Source organism: Labrus mixtus, chromosome 22 (genome assembly GCF_963584025.1).
Source record: "Labrus mixtus chromosome 22, fLabMix1.1, whole genome shotgun sequence".
Lineage (NCBI taxonomy): Eukaryota > Metazoa > Chordata > Actinopteri > Labriformes > Labridae > Labrus > Labrus mixtus.
Window position 1 is genome coordinate 488,943 of NC_083633.1, and position 22,835 is coordinate 511,777.

Consider the following 22,835-nt stretch of genomic DNA (forward strand, 5'->3'; position numbering starts at 1 on the left):
CACAGTGACAACACCAGGGCGAGACGTGTTGTTGGCCTGTGGGCCCCAACACACTATCAGAAACACTCACAGACTCGTAAAGAGGCAGTGTTCGACATGACTGAATGCTTTGTAGAGATTTCAAAACACACAGAAGCTGTACAGAGAGAAGTAGAACACAAGAGTGGAATGTCAAAATAAAACTAATGAGCACCTTTTTTATGAGCAGACATTAAAATAAAAACAGTTTTGTATATTTTATAACTATCAATCCCTCTATTATTTTTATTAACTTAAAGATTTTAAATGCAACCATAGGAAACATTGAACAATATCTCTCTCTTTATAGTTGTGCTAATGAGTAGTACACCGAACCTCTAAGATGCCGTAGTTGCTTCTGTATAGCCAGCAGTGGGATACAGTGGTTATTTTGAGTAGTTTTAAAGATGAGAAAGAGAAGTTATATGTATGTAGAGCAGATTGCCTCCAAAAAACACACCTTGATAAATAGTGTGAAAACATACAGTATACTAGTGTTTGAGCCTTCTTTGACAAAGTTGCAGTCACTACAGTCTCAGTTTGACACTTTAAAGAAAAAAAACAATTTGGACCACATTTTTCTGTTATATATTGAGTTGCAGGCTGGCCAAAAAAAATTTTGGTGCGTGAGAGAGACACGGGTTCTAATCCCGGTGCTGTAAACTGTCCTTGAGTGAGAGAGAGCGAGTCCTGCCAGATTCAGGAACTTGGCTCTTAATTTGATTGTGCTCTCTGACCTTCACAGGAGAATGACTTTTCCTGCTGGGATCAAAAGAGTATCACATCATCATCATTATTACAGTAATATTATTAGTGATGGGTTTGAGCCCAGGATACATTTAAATAAAAAACTCAAGTCGTAAGTCAAGGAAACATAGCTGCATTATGCTAGCTGATTTACTGTGAAAGATGATTTGTTTCACTCAAGAAGATGCGAAGAATACAACTGAGGGACTTGCTCCTGACACCCACTGTATTTACATTCAATCTCATATTACTCTTTAACCAATCATAGCTCTGTTAAACATCATCATGCTGACATAAAGGGCAATTCTATTATATTACTCTAAAATCGAGGTGGAGAATGACGCTGATGCAAAACCACTGCTAGTTGCAGTTTCTTAATTTTCTTAGGCTTGTTGTGAATTCCTCTGGATACATTCTGACCATTAAACAGGTGATTTAAACTTGTTTTTATTGGGAATTGACTTCTTTTTTATTTCTGTTTTTTTGTGAGTGAATATGTACCATGTCGACGGAGTATCTGGATATCCTTGTCTCTGTCCTTTAGACAAAATGAAGCTGAGCACCCAATTAAGTCACCGTTGGCTGGGTCATTACATCAAAAATTACAAAGACACTTCGTTCTGTTGTGCATAATAGAAATTCACTAGATTGAAAAACACTGAGATTCTTACTGAATACGTTTTCTTGAGACAAGCTTGAGTGAATGGAATGGATTTGCTTCAGCAGCAGGGGTGGACTGAGCATCTGGAGCTGTAAGATGTTTATCAGGGGGGAAGGGATACCCGTAGTTTGGCAGAATCCATCGACATTGAAATAAAATACCTCAAATCATCTAAAGCTCTTTTTCTAAAGGATCATGTTTCTTTAATTGTCAGCATTGTTGACAAAAACATTGTTGTCAATTTAAAACATTGTCAGCAATGTTTTAAATTTGGACTATCCATTTTATTCTACTCAGAGTTGCATATTGCTCCTTTAAGTTAACATATTGGGTCTTATGCACAAGTCCTGAAAGTCAATCAAGAATCTTATCATAATTGTATTTTAATGCACAAATATTCTGACTTTGACCTTTGTTTGAAAAAGGACAATATTCATCCTAAGCTATCTAAACTGGGCCAAACTACTGACTAGTTGATTCGTTTACAACCAACCTACAGCTGTCTTAAACAGGCCAGAAGCAATTTGTATCTGAAACCCCAATTGAGATCCAAAATCCACTGAATTATGCCCAAATAATACTCATTAAATAAACTGATATTAATTTAAAAATGCAACATGATTTAAGGCCTAAATTGGGATAACCAATCTTCTATGATATGTCCTGGCATTGCTTATTGCTGCCCATGTCTGTAATTTGCTCATGTTGATCCTGAGCTTTACATAATTATTATTCTTTTATTGTTTAAATCAAAGTTAATCAAATCATTCCTCGAGTATTGTGACTCCCATCTATAGTGAGTGTTGCATAGAAGTTGGGTTTAGTTGAAGTTGACACACCGTCTGCCTCTGGCCCTCCATCTTTCAAAGTGGTTTCTCTCCTGTGATCATCCTCACATTGAAAACCACCTGCTGTGTTTCCCCTTGAAACTCGGTGGCTGCAGCAAAGTCGGAAAACAAAACGAAAAAAAGAAAATAATAGAGAATTCAGTTATGTGTTTCTGGTGCATTTAAAAGTCAAGTGTAGTGCTATCTCACCCTGACAAACCAGTTTTTGGTTTCTGAACTTGTGACCCTGAAGCCCTCTTAAAGAGGCAGTCTGTTCTTCTCACAAGCTGTGATTAAACGGCATGTCAGCCTAATTTATCTTCTGTCTCCTCTGAATTTAAAGTTTCTGATTGTTATGCTCTAGCATGGCCTGACATGTTTTTATAAATCTGGCAGCTAATCTGAGGGAGCCCTCCTTTATCCACAGCTTCCTGTTGAGTTGAATTGATGTATTGAAAAGTGCTGTTTTTGTCCTCCAGCAGGCAGCTTACACTCATCTGGTAATCTTAAAGCATTGATTTTGCATCGTTCTTTACATGGTTTGTTAGCATTCCTGGCATATCTCCATTTAACCAGGATATGAGGAGCATGACTACCTGCATGTTAAGCAGTAAAGAAACACAAATGCCACTGTATGTACTGAAACACAATCATTACAAAGAGTGTATCGATGTAGCTTCTGATTATCCCTCTGCTCCTTTAAGCCTTTTTTTTTTTTCTGTCTTTTAAACTTTCAAAGCATTTTCTCTTTTGATCCTGAAAACAGCATGTCTAACCCCACTGCGCTCACTTACCCACTCCCAACGTCCACAGGAAAGTGAACAGTCTGAAAACACAGCTTCCTTTTAAAGACAAATCTGACTGAGTTCAAAGGAGAAACTTCTTTGGAAAGGGAAAGAATGAATGTGGAATAAATAAAGGACTTCTTTTTTACACTTTGAGAGAAAAATGAAGAATCAAAGGAGAAAGGGAAGGTGTTTCTCAGTCACCTAGGAAGACAAAGGATTTTATTTACACCAGTCCACCCTTACACACACTTTCTTTTCAGAAAAAACACTCCAACAACTGAAGTATTTGATTGTATGATATTGCATTTTAAATTCTTATTCAGAGCGATTTGCAGTAAAGTGTAATGTTCGAGTGCACTCCAATTCCTCTTGTAATATTCCTCAGACATTTCTGTCAGACGTGCTGGTAGAGGAAATAAAATGAGTCAGAAGCAAAGAGTGTATTTTAAGACTTAAAAAATGTGGGGACATTGAAGTAAGTAAAAGGCAGAACATGGCAGCAGAGCAGAGGGATGAGTTGTGGGGCATAAACGTGAAATATATCTCAATGAGATGCTGCTTTAAGGTTAGGAGTGAAGTTGCTGCAGCCGGAAAGGGAATAGAAAGGTAATTACTGTGCTGAAGAAACATGAGCGATAAGAGGAGATGTTTTGTGGAGGGAGGGATCTTCTGCAGCAAGAAAAGAAAAAGCAAAAAAATACTACGTCAGGGATGAGGAGTTTTGTTAAAGGGTAAGACAAACAAATTGAAGAGTGGATCGAGTATGTTTGTGAGCAGCATGCTAATGTTGTTCAACCATTGAGATCTAAAAAAATCCTCTTCTCTGTGTCCACAGAGTACTCTGACAAGGCGAAAGAGAGAGAGCAAGAGGAGAGGGAGAAGAAGAAGGTCAAAGACAGAGAGAAGGAGAAGAACAAGCACAAAGTGATCAACGAGATCAAGCGGGAGAATGGAGACGTCAAGCAGCCCATTAAAGGTTGGTGAAAACTAGTGCATACAGACCAGATGAAAATGTGTTACTTCCTATGGCTTTGTCTGCAAATAGCACTTAGAAACACTTACAGGAATCATGGTGTTCATGTGTCAATGACAGCAGTCAATCAAGGCCGTAACCAGGGTTTAGAAAATAGTGAGGTTGAGAATTGTTTCTCTTAATCTATTCTGCACTATTCCGGCTCTGCAAAGTTTCTTTTTACCAGTAGCATATATGTAAAGCTGAGATATCATTTATGACCTTATTTTGTTCACAAAACTGTGAACATTTAAACATGATCCAGATTGTGATTATATTTTTCTTTTTTTGGGTTGTTGTTCTTGTTTTTTTAAAGTTTCACTTCGTCCTGTATCACAACACGTGAGCCTACTGTGGGGAGGTTATGATGCAGCAAAACTAAGGGAGAGAGCACAATCACATCGGCAGCGAGCAACTGCATAAAAAGAACAAAAAAACGGCTTTTTAAGTAGAATAACATACAGCATACACTCTCTCTTTCTCTCTTTTCTGTCTCTCTCTCTGCTCACCTGCAGAGTTTTTTTTCCATAGTAGGCGGTGGGTGCGCGTCAAGCGCAACGAGAAACACAGGCTGTGTGTGTGTGTGTTTAATAAAAGGAGGAGGTATAGACCTGTTCTATATGAAAGGTATCCTTAAATGACTTCTGTTGTGAATTAAATTTACCTGACCTTCAAGGAAGGGGGGGGGGGGGACGACACTGAAATTATTTTCAATAACCTTTCCAGCCATAACGCTAGTTATGAAAAGTGTTTTTAATCAAAGCTTTGATGAATCACAAAGGTGAAGTTGGATGGCTGTGACAGTAATATGTTTGTGGAGTGTCAGTCAGATAACCATCAGATTAACAGTTAGCACTGTCTCAACAGCTCCTAGAAGTATAAATGACAAATGTTTTGGCTAAACTTAATGAATGAAACACTTTTCCATCCATCATGTAAGTGACTCCGATTTAGTGTCTCTTAATTTTTTTTATTAAAAGTGTCATTTACTGCTTTAAAGTACAGAAAACAGTACAGAAACATGTGATCTGTTATAAGATGTTTCTCCGCCCGGTATACTCAGTCCCAAATAGTTTTCTATTTAATGTAATATTTAAGCAGATATTATTGGTAAACATCTCTGAGACTTCATTGTGGTATGAGAAAGTTCTTCATAGTGTTTCATTATAATGGTTGACATGCAGGATCACTCATGTATTTAATATAAAATACAGAAGATTGTGTAATATGGACTTTTAAGTTTCAACAAATCTTTATTTGTCTAACACCAATTCATAACAAATGTTATCTGAAGACATTTTACAAAAGAGCAGGTAAAGACCTTACTTATTGTTAAAGACCCAACATTAATCCATCATGAGCACTGAGCAACATTCAGCATGTTTGTATTTCTATGAGAAAGAAAGTGGTCAGTCTCCTGTGTGTTGGTGTATGAATGTGGAGGATTCAATCAGATGTGTTGCCATGATGATTAAACACAAGATGTTCAGGATATTTTTATAAGTGCATGCTGTTGCACATCAGAATTTAGCATTGACCCACTTTCAGCGGCTGCTCTTCAGTAAATCATCATTATGTTGTACTCGTGGCTCTGCACCACAGAAGGTGTTGTTATTACCATAAAAGGCCTGCTGTATGAAGTCAGGGTGACAGTTACAGTGTTTGTCACTATGTTTATTTTCTCTTTGTGACCTTTACACAGCACTGCTCCTCACAAGGAGGATTTGTGTGTCAGACACACTCTTTGTGTGTGTTTGTGTGGGAACAGTGAAGTGGATCTGGTAGATCAGATTTTAACAGAAGGAGCTGATCGACGAGTCAGTATAAGGAATTATATTCTGTCTTTCCCACAGAATGACAGGAGGGGATCGACATACTTTATCTTCAGTGTTTCCCCTACCATTATATTAGGGGGGCGGCCCTTTTTTTTTTTTTAAGATTTATTTTTGGGCTTTTTGTGCCTTTATTGTAGAGATAGGATAGTGGAGTTTGAAATCAGGGAAAGAAGTCATTTAAGGATACCTTTCCGATAGAAAAGGACATCTGTCATTAAAAGTAACACATGAACACCAAGATTCCTTCAAGTGTTTGTGTTGGCGTGTGTCCCCCCACCCCCCCAAAGCTGTAAACCTAGGGGAAACACTGATCTTGGATATATTTTAATATTATGTTTGTATTTATATTGAATATGTTTTTCCCTCTAAATTAATTTAGTTATTGCAACAAACAATTTTAATCAGATGCAGGGGATGGACTCTTATCTTTGGGTATGTTTTAACTCTGTTGTTCAGCAGTCCAGCACACTGTTAGCAGCTGTACTTTAACAGATATTCTGTTATTTGGAGGAGTTTGTACTTGCCCTGCGTGCACACAGCAATTTTAAGAATAAATGAAAAATTAAGTAAAAACATGTCGGAAATATCATTGTGTTTATTTTCTTCTATATCTCCCTCACTTTATCGTTTCCAATGTTTAGCCTTTTCTTCAATAAGTTAATTAAATCATACATTTTTAAATTGATGCATCATAAACTAGAAAAAAATATAATTTGTTTTTATTTGTTCAAAAGGAAACCAAACATGAGGAAGAATCAACTTATTCCATCATATAACGTATTCTCAAATGTATTTGGCTCAAATGGGATCATCTTTTTAATGCTGATGTTAGCACAGGTGTATCCACCTGTAAGGCATTTCTGCCTGTCGCACCTCCGACCGAGCCATTGTGCAGCCTGCCATTGGAGCTACCCTTCACTGATGTTTCTCTCCTTGTGGAGCAGTGGTTGATGTCTCCCTGCAGCCCGCCATAGGATCCTTTCCCCCACACCTTGTTTTTTTTTTCAGTCATGGGGGTCTTTATTTTTCTCTGGCTCACTGCATGACTACCAATGACATGCACCAATATCAACAAAACATTGGTTGAATAATTCGTTTTTTGTGGTTTATTTTTGTGCTTTTTATTGTAGAGACAGGGCAGTGGAAAGAGTCAGAAACAGAGAGAGAGAGAGAGTGGGGAATGAAATGCAGGAAAGGAGCCACAGGTGGGATTCGAACCTGAGTCCAATACATGGGATGCACGCACTAACCACAAGGCTACCCTGCTATCACAATTTTAAAATAATTTCAATGTTGTATTGAAGAATTACATTCGGTCTCGACAGAAGCTGGAAGTTTTACACTCAAACAACTTTACTTAACAATATTAATTGTGACAGTTGTACACTATAAATATTAAACTATACTGAAGGTAAAACCATCCACATTAACTAGAAACTGTAGAGATTTTTAAACCTTAAATTACAAAAAATACATGTAAAATGCGGACAAAACGCTCTTCTTTAAATCGTTTCTATACAAAACCTAAAGTCTAGTAATGGCCTGCAGGCAGCTGTGTGCTAGACAGTGTTCTCTTTTATGAATGAGTGAGTTATTCGCAGACTTCTGTTACATAATGTTCGTCTGGCTCTGCACACTGACTTACACACACACACACATCACACACTGACATGTAAAATTGGCTGCCAATGTTTTTCTCTGGTTTGTCCTCAGACCATACACCACACGTTGACATTTAGAGGTCTTTGCAAAACCTCAACGCACATTGTCACCCGCTTCTGCACATTTAAATAACAGATGTTTAGTTCAACCTTTCAGCGTTTGCACTTCTTGGGAAGTTGAACTGACACAAAAGGAGAGGGTGTTAAAAAAAACCATTATGTCTTGAGTCCAAGCCAAGGTGTTCCATTGAATCTGAGTCTGAGGGAAGCGAGGCAGAGGTTTCCCCCCACTGAAGAACACGTTTATTTAATCAGTTTGTAAAGAATGGTAGTAGTGCAAGAGAGAAAAAGTGAAAGTTAGAAATGCAATCAGTGAAAGAACGTTCATGTTTACAATTGAAAAGAAAGAGGCAGCCAGAGGAAACATGTATTGGAAATCAATAAGCTGCAAACAGCTCAACTAACCGTAATGCTGCTTTACTACCACTGAGCCTGTGTGTGCGTGTGTGTGTGTGTGTGCGTGTGTTTGTGCGTGTGTTTGTGCGTGTGTTTGTACGTGTGTGTGTGTGTGTGTGTTCGGACTGATCTGACCTTTAAGGATCTTATCTGTCGGGCCAAGTGGACCATTTTAATTTTAATGTGAGACCCCAGTTTGACCACACATCCATTATTGCTCATATTTTTGCAGTGCATAGGACCGCTATGATATGAGTGTATTAATGTTAAATCTAATGTCATCATATATACATTAGAGCTGACAGAGAGTGAACAGGTTTACTGTAAGAGATGCTCTAATTGGTCTCCAAGCTCCTAATCAGAGGCAGACTTTTGTTTATATGGTTAAAGTTTCCAGTTACTGTTTTCCATTTACTCTTTGTGTGTTGCTTTTTCCTGTTTAGTATAACTCAGAGTCTCAAAACAAAGGTTAGATCGTCTGTCATAGAGGGAATACTGATTCAGGTCTCTTTAAAATACATGCAACTATGTTCAATCTAAACATCTAATTGAATCATCCCTTAGGGGATATATGACTGGTAGACAGATGGAGATAAATAAAAACACTTTCACATAAAGTAAAACATGCTTAAACCCATCAAGCAAGCACATGTAAGACCATACGTGCACATAGGATGTGTGTTTTATTCAACTTGACCTTGTTTGCCACTCTGTAAGTATGAACACAAGAGGCTCATAATGGTATGGCAGAATGGATGGAAGTTTGTGTTTGGGCTCTTATAATATTTTTGTGTCTGTGGATAAGAGAATTATCTGCTTTATATAAAAGAGCATCTATTGGTGTAATAAGAAAAAGATAACTTTGAAGTGATCTTTTATTCCCCTCCCCCCCAAAGAAAACGTTTATTTCCAATCTCTCTATCTAAATTAGATCAAGCATGACACAGTGTGTTAGTATACATTATCTGTTTATTTCATTTCAACGTTGCAACACATTTATCACACTAGTTCTTCATGTCAGCCTGCTATAACTATGTGTGTGTGTGTGTGTGTGGCTGAACAGAGAGAGAGAATTGGGGGGAGGGGTTAAAGAGCTTTTGGATTAGTAGTAGTGTGGGTATTGTGCTGCAAAAACCTTCTTGCTGTTCCTCTGTAACACACACGTAGTGTTTCTTTTTCTTGTACTCGCTCTCTGCTGTTTGCATTTCTGCCTTATTTGACATTGAACGTGTGTGCGTGTGTGTGTGAATGAGATTATAGCTGATATTTGAATTACGCTGAGGCAGCAGCACCTCCATTAAAGTGACTCACATGTGCACACACACACTTACACATATACAGTAAATGTATGAATGTCTCTTTGTTTACACAACCACTGGGTAGAAATGAAGCAACCAGCAACACATCAGCAAATAGATGTGAATAGCTCTCTCACACACACACACACACACACAGTAGCTCTGTGCATAAATCAGCATGTTCCACTTTGTCACGCCTCGGGCACAGAGGAGACGGTCTATCATGGGGTACGGTATCATCTCTGTTTAGATAAAATAACTCTTGAAAGCTTGTTTCCTGTTTTAGTCATCTCTGCTGCTCTCTAGGGATTTCCATTTAGGACACTTGAATTTGTTTAATGTATGCATACTGGGAGATTTGCACCATCTGGGGAAAGCTCTGAGTCATCTGTCTACAACTACTCATAGTACTTAGGACTAATTACTTTCTCTTGTTTTGCCTTTTAAACATAGAATCAATTAAGCATCCCTTTCTTTTGATTAAATGGGGAAAAAAAATAATGCAAACATCTGAGCGATCTCTTGTTCTTTATATAACTTTATTTGCTCATTTAGATACTTTTAACTTTTATCTTACTGGAAGCTGATTTTGCACTTTCTTCAAAGATGATGATACAAGGTGATGTACCATAAAGTAAAGAAAGATTTTACTCACAGCCAGGGGATGTGACAGCACACTTGCAACGACAATGTTTTTAATTGTTATATTTTTGAGTTGATCTCTTAAGATAGTCCAATCTTTTTGGAATAAACAATAATTTCTTCTCTCTCTCTCTCCTTCTGTTTTTTTGTCTAGATGAAAAAGAGAAGATCAACTCTGAGGAGCTGCAAATAAAAAAAGTGAAGAAGAAAAAGAAGAAGAAACACAAAGAGGTGGAGAAGCACAAACGTGTGAAGATGTACCACCGCTCCTGCCAGACCACATGTGCCGGCTTGCTCCTTTGCCCTCCATCCTCTCCCCCTCCCAGTAACTCCTCCCTTTCTCCATTTAAGTCCCCTCTCCCTATTTTCAACACAACTAACAACAGAACACACCTCCTGCCTTCTTCTCCTCCTCTCGCCTCCAAAGCGCTCTTCAGCTCCTCTCTCCACAACTCTCCGTCATGCATCAAGCCTGCACAACCCTCCCCTACCAAAAACCATGCACAGAGTGTGTACCCTGGCATGGCCGGCCTGGAGTTTGCCCCGTACATTCACATAGAGAACCAGCCTAACGGAGGCGCCCTGGTGGCTCACGCCTACACCTCCCAGCTCTCCTCTCTCTCCGCGGGACAGAGGCAGAGATTCGCCCAGGAGTTTGTCACCTTGTCTTTCAGTGAGGACTCATCCCAGGTATGACACGCTTATTAATCAGACTGGGTTTTGTCTTCAATTCGGCTGCTGTATAAAAGATACATCATGTTAAATGTTTTCCAGGCAGCTCATTACGTCATGGGGATTGTCCACGGAGAGGCAGGTTACCTACCTGACTTTTTGGACTACTTCTCAGACAACTTTCCCTCAGCTCCAGTCAAAATGGAAATACTGGGGAAGAAGGACATAGAAACCACCACCATGGCTAATTTCTACTCTCAGGTCAGTCAGAATAAATCCCATGCACACACATACACAGAAAGAGAGACTGTTCACAAGGCTGCAACTATCACTCAGCTCTTGTAAAAAAGTGATTACACAGGGTTTGTCTTTTGGTAATTCAGCTGGGAAACTCAAAGAGGACAGAGCAGATGGCGAGCTTTCAGACAGCAGAGCAAAAAAGAAAAAAAAAGAAAGTATGGAGTCCAAAATAGCTGAGACCAAGTGATTCTAAAAAGGGATACCAGCATGAGGAAAACACTTTCCAAGTTTACTGATGACAGTCAATATCTGTAGGTAGCAGCTGCATACACATGGATTCTGGCAGACAGTAAAATGATGATATGATAGCAGGACAGTTACATTGGATGAGGCAATCAGGGAATCCTGGAAACGTTGACAGTAAAAAGTTTTAATACTTTCTAAAAGTAAAAAAAAAAAGATCTGTTTTCTTTCCTGTCCACAGTGATACAAAAATTACAATTTGATTCCCTGTAGCCCCCTAAACAAAGAAGAAAACATGAAGAAGCTAAACATTTTGCCAGCCGACCAATCAGTAGACTCTTGTATTTCCATGTCCCATCCCTACTAGCATACATTAACTAAGAAACAACAATAGGAAAGGTGGGCAGGTTATGTACACAAGCAAACCTACATCCAAACCTCTTTTGCCTGTGTGCAATTTATTTGACTGAACATCAGACTAAGTAGCACAGTGGTACATTCACACAGGATCTAAAGACCTGTTATGTAATCATGGTGCAGACAGTTTCCTGATCTGGGCAGGTCACATGACAAAGTGAGCGTAGCTTGAAGTCATGTGATTTAGGGCAAAACTGTAAATAAAGTATTTACATGATGCAGACACAACTCAGCTTTCTTCGTTTTCAGACTTTGTAACACATGCTGGCACACACACACACACACGCAGCTTGGTTTCAATTTATAACGTGTTGGCTGTGGTGTATGCGCAGGAAAGATTCACTCCAGACTTTGCTGGTTTGTAGATTCTAGGTTATAGTATGAAGATAGATTGTTATGAATAGTTTGACATCTGGGTCAGTGTGTTGTTCCTGTGTACAAAAATATATACTGGGTAGATATAAATCACCCAGTAGTACTGATTATGGTATTATTTTACAGCACAGTACATTTAAGAAATGTGTAAAATTTGGGACATTTATTCTATATAAACATCAGGCTTGTGATTGTCCGTTCAGATCTCACATGTTCTGCACTTCACTTCTAATCTTTAAAAATAAAGATGAGAGTGGACGGATAATAAAAAGTGTGAAAAAAGAATTTTAAACAATGTAGGACATGATTTGAAAGATCGATAATGAATATAAAAAATACAAGTTAAGGGAGAATAAAAATGAAACTTGAGTAAAGACAGAGCTCTCTTAAGGAAAAGGTTGGATTGCTGCTGCACGATGCAGATGAAAAGTTGTGTTGTTGAGGCCTCACACATCTGGTTGAAGCATCTGCCTCCATCTGTCCAGTGTTAGACAGCTTTTGGCGTTTTTACAGATGTCGGATTTCTCCCATGAAAAATCGGCGGTAGAGATGTGAGCAGGTGGTGACTGCTCTTATTCTCATGCTGCTTTATGTTACATGGCAAAGTTTCAGCCAGGGTTAAGCTGTGTTGGAAGAGAAAACATGTTAAAAGTGAGAGAAGAGGGGATAAAGAGGTGACTGCACAAGAGGATTGAAATGAGGAATGCACCATATACCGTCTGATTGTTGGTATCTGCCAATACTTGACTTTTTGAAGGATATCGGACTGTTGGCAAATAATTTGGCATTCGCAGATGTGGCAGCCAAAACAAATCTGCTTCCTCCTGTCAACTAAAATAAGTAATAAGCCCCATGTTTTAGCTCACAAACAACAAATTTTCTTTATCATATGTGCATCCATCATTGATATAGGATGAAAGAAAGATAGCCAGAAGATGGAAAAGAAAGAAGTGAAATTATAGATGGTGAAGTTTTCACTGCAACATTTACACTACAGGAAATGTGTGTGTGTGTGTGTTACTACAGGGGTTGAGCAGCTTCTGGTCTCTATCAATCGCTCTCCTTCTGGCTACTTCTCTATGTTATGAAATATTCACAAGGCGATTCAGTGTGTGTGTCTCGACTCTGGCCAGCCCTGCTACAACACACACACATCCTTGATGTCTGCTGTTTTTTGATATAAATTTAATTCACCAAATTATTATTAAATTAAACTTCTTCACAAACCTGTGTCTCTGCTGCGCTGTCTCTTTAAGAGTAGTGTTACTCACAGGGATAACGTCATTGTCCACTGGTCTTGTTAATTTTTTTCCCCTCCCTCCCAGTTCTTAGCAGTGACCTTGGGAAGTAGACGTACACACACACACATAAACACACAGCAGGCACACTGATATACAGAGCACAGGTGTACGTACACACACACACACACACACACACACACACACACACACACACACACACACACACACTGTGTTAGCCTCACTTTCTCCCTCCTTTTTTTAACCCTTCACTCTTTCTGCCTCTGGTTGATGCTGTTTGTTGTGTGTTTGTTGTTCTTATAGATTTTTACCTACACACTTCCCCATGTGTTCCTTGAATATCGTAATTGTAAAAAAACATTGAGGAGAGGATTTGAGTGCAGGACTCAGGGTTGCTTTGCTGCCGCTTGTGCTCTGTAAGAGTCTTTTGTATTCAGTACCTGACTGAAGGCATTTTCAGTGGTGCTAAGGATTATAGAAGATTACAGCACTCCATTTTCTCAGGGCAAGCAGAGCCCCACAGTGGAAACATGATGTGCCTCGACAGTGAGGTAAATTCTGTCTTTCCCCTTTAGTCATTTAGTGTCCTGATATAGTTACAGCAGCAGAAGATTAAAACAAAACAAAATAATATTATGCCAATTCTTCATAGTAATCTGTGCTCTTGTGTATGACACTAACAGCATGTTCACAACCATACCAGTAAAAAGGATTTTTGAGAAATCTGACTTCAATTAATTCCCCAATGTTATATTATATCTGAGACCAGAGCTGGATGATAATTTTTGTTTAAATTCATGTTAGAACATTCTCAGGAAATAAAGTACTTAAAATAAATCCTCTTACAGCCAAATATAACACAGTAGGTAAAAAAAAAACACAAACAAGAAAATAAAAATCAGCCCATCAAACAAGTTCTTGCATCTAATTTTGAATTGGCAAAACAACACCTGTTGATTCAGAGTGAAAGATCATTTTTTGTATTAATTTTATTTAGACATTTCACAAAATGTAAAGTGTCTGCATGCTATACAAAAGATATGAGGAATATATATATCTCAATCCTATTGTCCCCATTTTCTTGGGTTAACATTCTCCACATAGACGTTGATTTCTAGACGTAAGGCCCTGAATGAATGTGGGCTGTCTGCTGGTTTTGACAGAACACCAGCTGGCAGGCTGATAAAATAAAGGACGGGAATCTAATGCTACCAAAAAAAAGGATTTTGTGTGTAAAAATTCCACTTTTTGTGTATTTATTGAACCTTAATTAAATCAGGAAATTTACCATTGATATATAAAATCTCAGGTACTGTTGACATAAATCTATAATTTGACTGGATTTCCAGTGTTTTCACACATTTGGGTCATCTGGTGAGATAGTTAAATGCAAACTGCAACATATCTGACTCCAAACAAAAATATGCATGCAGAAGCATCTGTGCTTAAGCTTTGGCATATTCCCAGTATGAACTTTGATAAAGATGACAGATTACATTACACTCATTCAAAGTGTGCCTGTGTTTGTGTCTGTGCAGAAGGACAGATTATGTAAGACACGTTTGTGCGGTTGTGAATTTGGCACCAGTCAGCAGCTTTGTTGTGACGCAGGCGCTGTAATAGACTTGGCACTCCGGAGACTGACTGGACATAATGAGTCAGAGGATGAAGAGCGAGGGCGAGGAGAGGTCAGATAGAGCAGCGACTACATGACCTCCTGACATGAAATCAGACAGAGAGAGAGAGAGAGTGAAGGATGTTTTGCAGGAGAGAAGTCGTTACGGAATTAACAAGCGGCTGAATGAGAGACAGAAAAGAGATTTAACTTTCCACCTGAGGGGAAGATGTTTTATGAAGAGGAGACAAGAGAAGAACGATCATTTCAGAAGGAAGTAGATAGGCATATATATTTTAGATGACAAGATTTTCTGTTTTTTAACAAAGAAAATGAGCAGCAGTGATTCTGATTATGCATAATAATGTCAGTTTTTTTAATCTTGTGAATGAATGAGATGCATTTCATTTAGATAATGTATGCAACACAGTGTTTCCCCTGGGTTTACAGCGTTGGGGGGGGGGGGGGACAAGCCGACACGACGACACAAACACTTGAAGGAATCTTGGTGTTCATGTGTTACTTTTAATGACAGCTATCCACTATCCTATCCCTACAATAAAGGCACATAAAGCCCAAAAATAAAATATAAACACAAAATAAATAAAAAAAAAAATTTTTTTTTAAAAAAGGGCCGCCCCCCTAATATTTTTATAGCAGCTAAATGATTTTATCAGTGAGCAGTGCATCAAAGCCGCCAGTGTGACCACAAGTAGACCTAGAACTGAACTCCTCCTCTAACAGGAGAGATTTCCTAACTTCTCTTCCAGTCAGGTATAATTCAGCTACATCAGCAGTGCACCCAGGAGGTACATACAGCCTAAGTACCTGCACCTGCGCAGTCTTTCTTTGCCTTCTCTGGGGAATTCAAAGCTTAAATGAACTAAAAGTTATTAAAGAAAATAACTGAAAAACTGTAACCTCCACCATAACTCAACTTGAAACAAACAGTGCAATAATCTTGGAAATGTGTGTATATATTCCATCTGACTCTTATTCGTGTAAATATTTCTTGTACCTATTATTGATATCTTACTTACATTCCTATTCTATTTGATTAATATTTTTATTACTATATTTCTACTGCTATATTGTATATTTTAGCAACTGTAACGATCGAATTTCCCTCTGGGATTAATAAAGTATTTCTGATTCTGAAAAGATAAATCACAACCACATTTTACTGTTCACATCCCGGTAAGTGCTCACAGGGAAAGGTTTGAAATGTTTTATTTTAGCAGTGAAAGATATGAGAAGAAATATCAGTTTTAACTCGGTTGGGAGGAGCATCTTAAACAGTCGAGGAAGTCTCTCTCATTTCCTGTTTCCTTCACTCATAATAGACAGGTTAGCAAGTGTTATTTGTTATTTGAGTGTGTTTCTGAGTACTCCCCTTGTGATAGTGAGAGCCTGTTCTCTTTGTTGACAACATGGGGGGGGGTTATCTGTTGTTGAATAATACATGATGTAAACACGCACTCTTATACAAAATAGCTGCATGCACAATTAAAAGGAAGCAGGAAGATGAATGCATGCTTTTACTCAAAAACACACACATTGACTGAGAAAGCTTTTGTAAGGCGTTTGAATCCATGTGTGTTCACACCAACACATCCTCCTCTCAGTAACTAGGTCATTGACTCAGAGCGACTATTTAAAGTTGTGATGTGTTTACATGTGCGGAGTAAGTATTTCAGGCTTTGAGTCATCGTCATCTTCTTAGGAGGATATAACACAGAGTCATGGGAACGGATGCAGGGAAACAAAGCCAACAAATCAAGCAGGACTACTCGGCTCAGCCTGTCATGGAGTTATCATTTATTTAGTTAATTTATCAGATTTAATCAACAGCAATAGACAGTTCTTTGAAGCATGAAATGAGATCAATTTACACAGGTGTATTATTCACCTTAATACTGACAACACTTTAACTTTAAGGTCCTGAACCTGCAGCACACTGGACAGTTAAAACCACACATAAACATTAGGGGTGGAAATCACAGGGTAATCCATGGTACGACTTGCAATAGGCTGCTCATCACAATAATTGATGTATTGCAGGACAATCAGATAATGATCACGTCTACAATATCTGATCAACTGAAAAATATGAAGAACTCCAAAAACAAAATTATAACATTGTGTATTTATTCACTGCAATTTGGGGACAGTTTCACCTCTTATCACTCATTATTATCCAGCTTGTAACTTCTTTTTTGCGCCCTATGTACCGAAGCTATAGTCCTCTAAATGGGTGGCCTGGATTTGACCTGTGGCTCCTTTCCCACATGTCAATCCACACACTCATCTGTGGGGTACTATTCTATCCACTGACCTGTCAAAGATAAATGTTTAAACCAGGGAGAGATCTGAATCAAATTAACCTTCCAATCATTGCAGTTAAGAAATCGGTACGACACGGTCAAAGTTGTTTAATGTATTTTTCCTTATTATTATGACCACTCAATCTTGTCTGTTTTCATGTGTTCACTTTGAAATCAGTCCCAGACTAAAGGCCGATTCCCATTAATCTCTAAAAACACCAGAGCTGCCCTGATCTACAGTCGTGCATGATCTCCTCTAAGCTGCTGTTTGAGTATTCAGTACCTTGTTTAAGGATGCTCCTGGGAGCTGCCGAGCACCTTCCACTTCAGTCTCTTCTCCTCCCTCCTCTTCTCCTCTCTAATCTGCCCTCTTCTCTCCTCTACCCTCTCTGCCCCTCGCTTTAACATCCTAGCCTTTTATTTAATCTTATCCCATATCTCCCTTTTTCTGTCCTTCACTCTCTCTCTTTTTCTCTGTCTCCCGTTCATTTATTTTCTCACCTACATTTTCTCTCCATCTGTCTCCCTCCAACTCATTTTTTCTCTTCCATGACTCCCCGCTCTTTTTCCCCCCCTTCTGGTCCTTCTCCCTCCCCCATCCCTCTCCCTCTTTATCTCTGCCTAGTTGTCAAGTGGTGACTCACTGGAGGCGAGCAGCCAAGGATCTAGCCAACACACACACTTACACACTCAAATACACACACGCTGATCAGCCAAGAGTACAGCATGCGGGCCACATGCTGCACGTACTGCACACACTCCTGCACACACAAAGACACTGTTGAGGGCCAAGGGTATGGAAGACACACACACACACACACACACACACACACACACACTCACACACAAGCCATGCTCTGTCAGCCAAGTGAAGAGCAGCACACTGTCTTTGAGTCACTCCAGTGAAGCAGAAACATCAAATTAAACCGCCAACACACTTACATACTCACACATACAGTGTCTGTTTTGACGCCCATTAGTGATTAACCGCTTCCATGTCAGTGTGTAGTTTTGTGTTTAATAAACATTTCATACTTCTACTTAATGCTGTGTGACATTTTGACTTCACACCTGTTGGTCCAGACTGTAAGGGGACACAGTATTTAACGGCTGATCTGAGATTGTGTCATGACAGTAAATGCCACGACAGTCCTTCTAGCAATTTGAGAAACAGTAGTTCATTTTGTGTTGAGAGATTACATCTAAGATTGCTTGTACTACATTTGGAAACCAGAATGCTCCCAATATCTGGTCAGGTGCCAAATCTGGTCATGTAAATGGAGATTAATAAGTAACTTATGCTACCTGATGTATTTGGAACTTAAATGTCCTGAATGTTTCCTCCACTAAATCTAATTGCAAGTTGACCCCAATGGGGCCAATCCCATACATTATTATGCAAATACACAGAATTGCCTTTTTCCTGATTTCCAATACTTTTATTCCAGATAATGTAATGCAGAAAACAATCTGTGGAGTGATTTAAAATGGTGTCTTTATGTAGTTTGTCCACTAGAGGGAGCTCAGAATCCAAAGTTTATTACACTCTCAGCACTGTGGCAGAGCATCACAGCTGAGCAGACTGTAGATAATGTCTACAACAGGACTCTGAGAAGAATGATCAATCTTTAAAGTGAACTATTTATTTTCTCTGTAGGTTTCTATTTGTCATCTCTAGTATCATTTAAATAACCGAGGGAGCAATTTTCCGTTGAGAAGGTATTTAACAGACGACTGGTGTCGTCGTGTAGCAACAGAGTCCGCTACACGACGTTATGAGAATATTTGCCTTTATATCAATGCTATGTGTAATCCAATGGAATGACAACATCCACAAAAGAGAGGAGAACAACATACTGACGAACAGAAAACATAATGCAGCCGTTTAATTACGTGCACGGAGATCGTAGTGGTCGCGTGCAGACACTTTAGCCGGTCACTATATAAACGTCATTCTCTTATAATGTTTGTTTTTCTGCAGGTGAAAAAAACATACAGTAATGGAACATACAGAGCCGGGGCGATGAGACAGATCAGTCTGGTAGGAGCCGTGGACGAGGAGGTTGGGGATTATTTCCCAGAATTCCTCAGCATGCTGGAGGAGTCACCCTTCCTGAAGGTGAGTCAAGACACAGTGCATGGCATTAATGCTAAACAGAACAGTTCAACAGCAAAATGAAGTTTCTCAATGAGCAGTTAAAGAACGTTGAATTTAAGAATCTTAGATAAAAGGAGGAAGATGTAACTGTCCTCAGAGATCAGCCGATTTACCTCAAAGCCCAAATTAGTTTTTTAAGAAACTTGTGAAGCAGCAAATTTTCTGCACTTGATCAAGACAATAATATTTTAGTTTTTGAAAACAAACGCTGTGAAACACCAAAACTGTCTGTAGCTCTCCGACTGAAGTAGTCCCTACTGAATACTTAAATCAAGTCACAAAAATGTAGACAACCAAAGTCACTTAATGGAAAACCCACATCAGAGGTTTTTTATTGTCTGTCTCTTGATGCACAGGCTGCACTTTAAATAAGATACATACATTGTTGGTTATATATTTATTTATTATATTAAAAAAGAAAAATATACCCCAACATATATGTTTGACGAAGGTGGTAAGTAGAACTTGGCTTCTGTCACAATCCCACACCCTGACATGAATATTTATCTCTGCATCTAATCAGCCTTTTATCCCGACATGTGGGTGGCATTCTGTACATTTTACAGATTAACTAATTTCCTTTACAACTCTTTATCCTACCACAGAATTCCCTTGTTTTGTTTTTTCCCTCTTTTTCTTTTGCTTTTGTAAAGTTAAAAAATTTGTGTTCATTAATCCCTACCCTGACAAAGAGGGAAGGTAAAAAAAAGCTACTTAGTGTTGTGAGAAATGAGAATTGACCACCTTCTTGATAAAAAAAAAAAACTCCCGACATATGCCTGATATATTTGTATTTTTCATCGGACTTCACCCAGAATTCCTCCTGCCAGACTCCTAGTATTTTTTCCACAGTAAATCCGAGTGAGCTGATGTTAGAACCAAGCAGGATATTATCTGGAGAATTCACCACGAGCCAATAGGAGGGGGAGTGACATTTATTTACTGTGACTGTTGCACAGTGCATAGTGTATGCATGCAACCGCTACGATCTCTGTGCACGTAATGAACCTGCTGCATTATGTTTTCTGTTCTCCAGTTTGTTGTTCTCCACTCCTTTGTTGATATTGTGATTCTGTTGAACTAAACGCAGCATTAATGTAAAGGAAAATAATAATAATAATAATAATAATACTTTATTTGTATAGCACTTTTCTGTACAAGTAACAAAGTGCTTTACAACAGACAATAAAAGCAGAGAGACAATTAAAGCAACAGGCAGAGCGTAAACAAGCAGACAACGAAATCAGACTAATAAAATAAAAATAAGAACAATTACCGAAATCACAAAGTAAAAGCATTTTTATAAAAAAATGTCATGCGTAGGGACTGAATCTGCAAGTCTGATCTCCTCTGGCAGACTGTTCCAAAGTCTGGGGGCTCTAACAGCAAAGTCCCCTTTACTTTTTAGCCTGGACTTTGGAACAGCCAGTAGGGCTCTGCCAGAGGATCTCAGACTGCGTATATTCTCACTGTAGCGTCATATAGCCGACTCTGTTGCTTTGTCCCCTACTTACACATTTTTTTTCCCCTTACTTCTCATCTCAGGAGACCCCTGCCCCCCCTCCTGTCTGACAGGGATAGTCTCCCACTGTGAGGTGCATACGTTCACAGCCAGGTCAGAAGAATATCCAGAGCAGCCCTCCTGAAGTTATCTAGATATTTTAAGGAGTGCATATGTGAAAACAGCTTGAGTCTCAGAGTCTTGTAGGGCACATAAACAACACACCTCATATTCTCAGTGGTGTCTGGCAGAGAGGAGGCTGTAAGTGGTGTGTCAGACTGATTCGCACCAGTTCAGGGTATTACTTCTCTATTTAAAGAGCCTGTGCAGGAATAGACCACCAAAACACTGTGTTACTCCAGTCCCCCAAATACAGGACTGACAAGCTTTTGTTGTCTTTGCTGTTCTGTGATGATACTTCAAATCTCTGCTGCATGCACTGTGGTTGAGTGAATTTTAAAAGACGCACATCCTCTGGCAATTCCTATCTGTTGAGGGGCTTTGGCTAAAATTCAGCACCCTCTCACGCTTCTGGGGTGCTGCTGACAAGTTGTGCCACTGGAGCAGGGATCTCTCTTAAAGGTTTCATATGTGATTTTTTGTTCCAGCAGATGTCGCCCTTGAGCACCAGCATGAAACCAAAACAACTCGTGCTGCATTGTTGTGTTAGCATGCTAATGCTAGAGATCTTTATTGTGCTCGTATCTTCACACTGCATGTAAATTTACCTGAAATGAGCGTGATCTAGAAACACAGTTAAGCAGTGAGTACAGTATGTTATTCTTCTTTTCTCTAGTCCCTCAATGAAACAACTTTTATACACGAGGGGAGGAGTCAGCCGGCCGTCCGGGCGATGTAAACAAACTGAAGATAGAACTCTGAAAACTCTGAAAACATCACAGACAGTGGGACTCGGGTGTTACACTCATTGTAGACAGTCATGACTCACAGAGTTATTTTCAGAGGATATACTTGATTTATATTATATTTAAGTGTGAAAAATCACATATTAAGCCTTTAATGAAAAACTAAAATACTCACCAAGAATTGGCTGGAAAAGTGAATGACTGTGGCTAATGTACTGCTTTGATTGTTTTCCCTCATGTTTTCTTGTCTTCTTCTGCAGCGGACTCTTCCTTGGGGAACGCGCTCCAGTCTAAGGCAGATGAGTCCCACAGAGAGTGACGACGGGCCTATAATGTGGGTCAGACCAGGAGAGCAGATGATACCTGTAGCTGATATACCAAAGTCCCCTTTTAAAAGGAAACGGTGAGTCCAGCAATAAGAGTTTATAAACATACATACAAGTATCTGGTTTAAGCTCCACATTGAGTTGTTGTTTATACAGGCTGTAAGTGTCAGCGGTGTGTTTTCCTTAATCGAGCCAGCGTGCCTCTGTCCTCTCCACACAGCCCACGCGCTGTGACTATAAAAAACAGACATAAACACACTCACACGTTAGAACACCAGCCGTGTTAGCAGCCTGAAGCTTTGTTGTAGCCGGATGCGGCAATTACACCCTCTCTGTTTGTCTCTGTCAAAGTGTCATTGTCCCCCCCCCTACACACAACACACACACACACACACACACACACACACATTCCTTTAATGCAGCAGTTAGTTCATTCATGTTACTACCGATTATTTGGTATTAATTCTATTTTGTTTATCAAGTTAAGTAAGTTTGTGTATTTTTTGGGGCTTTTCTATGTTAGTTTAGTTTGTTTATTTCACCTCAAATTACAAAACATTTGATGAAACACACCTACTCCCAGCGGTCTTTCAATCAATACAATAACAAAAGATGAAGTCGAGGATGACGGAATCATGGGAGTGATTCTCTCTGCTACTCCCCCCTCATCACTGATGAAAACTAGAGGTCGATAAAGCATAGTATCGCGCTATTTTGTGTGGCGATATTGTATCGTCTCATGGGCGGCAAGTATCAATATTTGTATTATATTAATATGCTGATGAATAGAGTGAGAATTTTTTCTTATTTGCAAAATAGTTCTTGATTAAGTTTAACTTTGTGGACTAAATATGCAGTTAAAAAAGTTCAATTGCAATTCTCACCACATCACAA

The 22,835-nt window shown here is 39.1% G+C and overlaps 2 protein-coding genes across 2 annotated transcripts in view; both read left to right on the forward strand.

The window, feature by feature from the left end:
- Positions 1 to 22,835, forward strand: part of zgc:113263 (uncharacterized protein LOC503753 homolog) — a 139,619-nt gene that overhangs the window by 88,799 nt on the left and 27,985 nt on the right. The window lies entirely within an intron of this gene.
- LOC132956360 (lysine-specific demethylase RSBN1L-like) overlaps positions 1 to 22,835 on the forward strand; it is a 37,368-nt gene that overhangs the window by 2,461 nt on the left and 12,072 nt on the right. Inside the window, exons 2-6 of the mRNA XM_061029763.1 lie at positions 3,877 to 4,017; positions 10,100 to 10,635; positions 10,720 to 10,878; positions 19,072 to 19,209; positions 21,876 to 22,018. Of these exons, the coding sequence (XP_060885746.1) occupies positions 3,877 to 4,017; positions 10,100 to 10,635; positions 10,720 to 10,878; positions 19,072 to 19,209; positions 21,876 to 22,018 (1,117 nt within the window). The remainder of the gene's footprint in view (positions 1 to 3,876; positions 4,018 to 10,099; positions 10,636 to 10,719; positions 10,879 to 19,071; positions 19,210 to 21,875; positions 22,019 to 22,835) is intronic.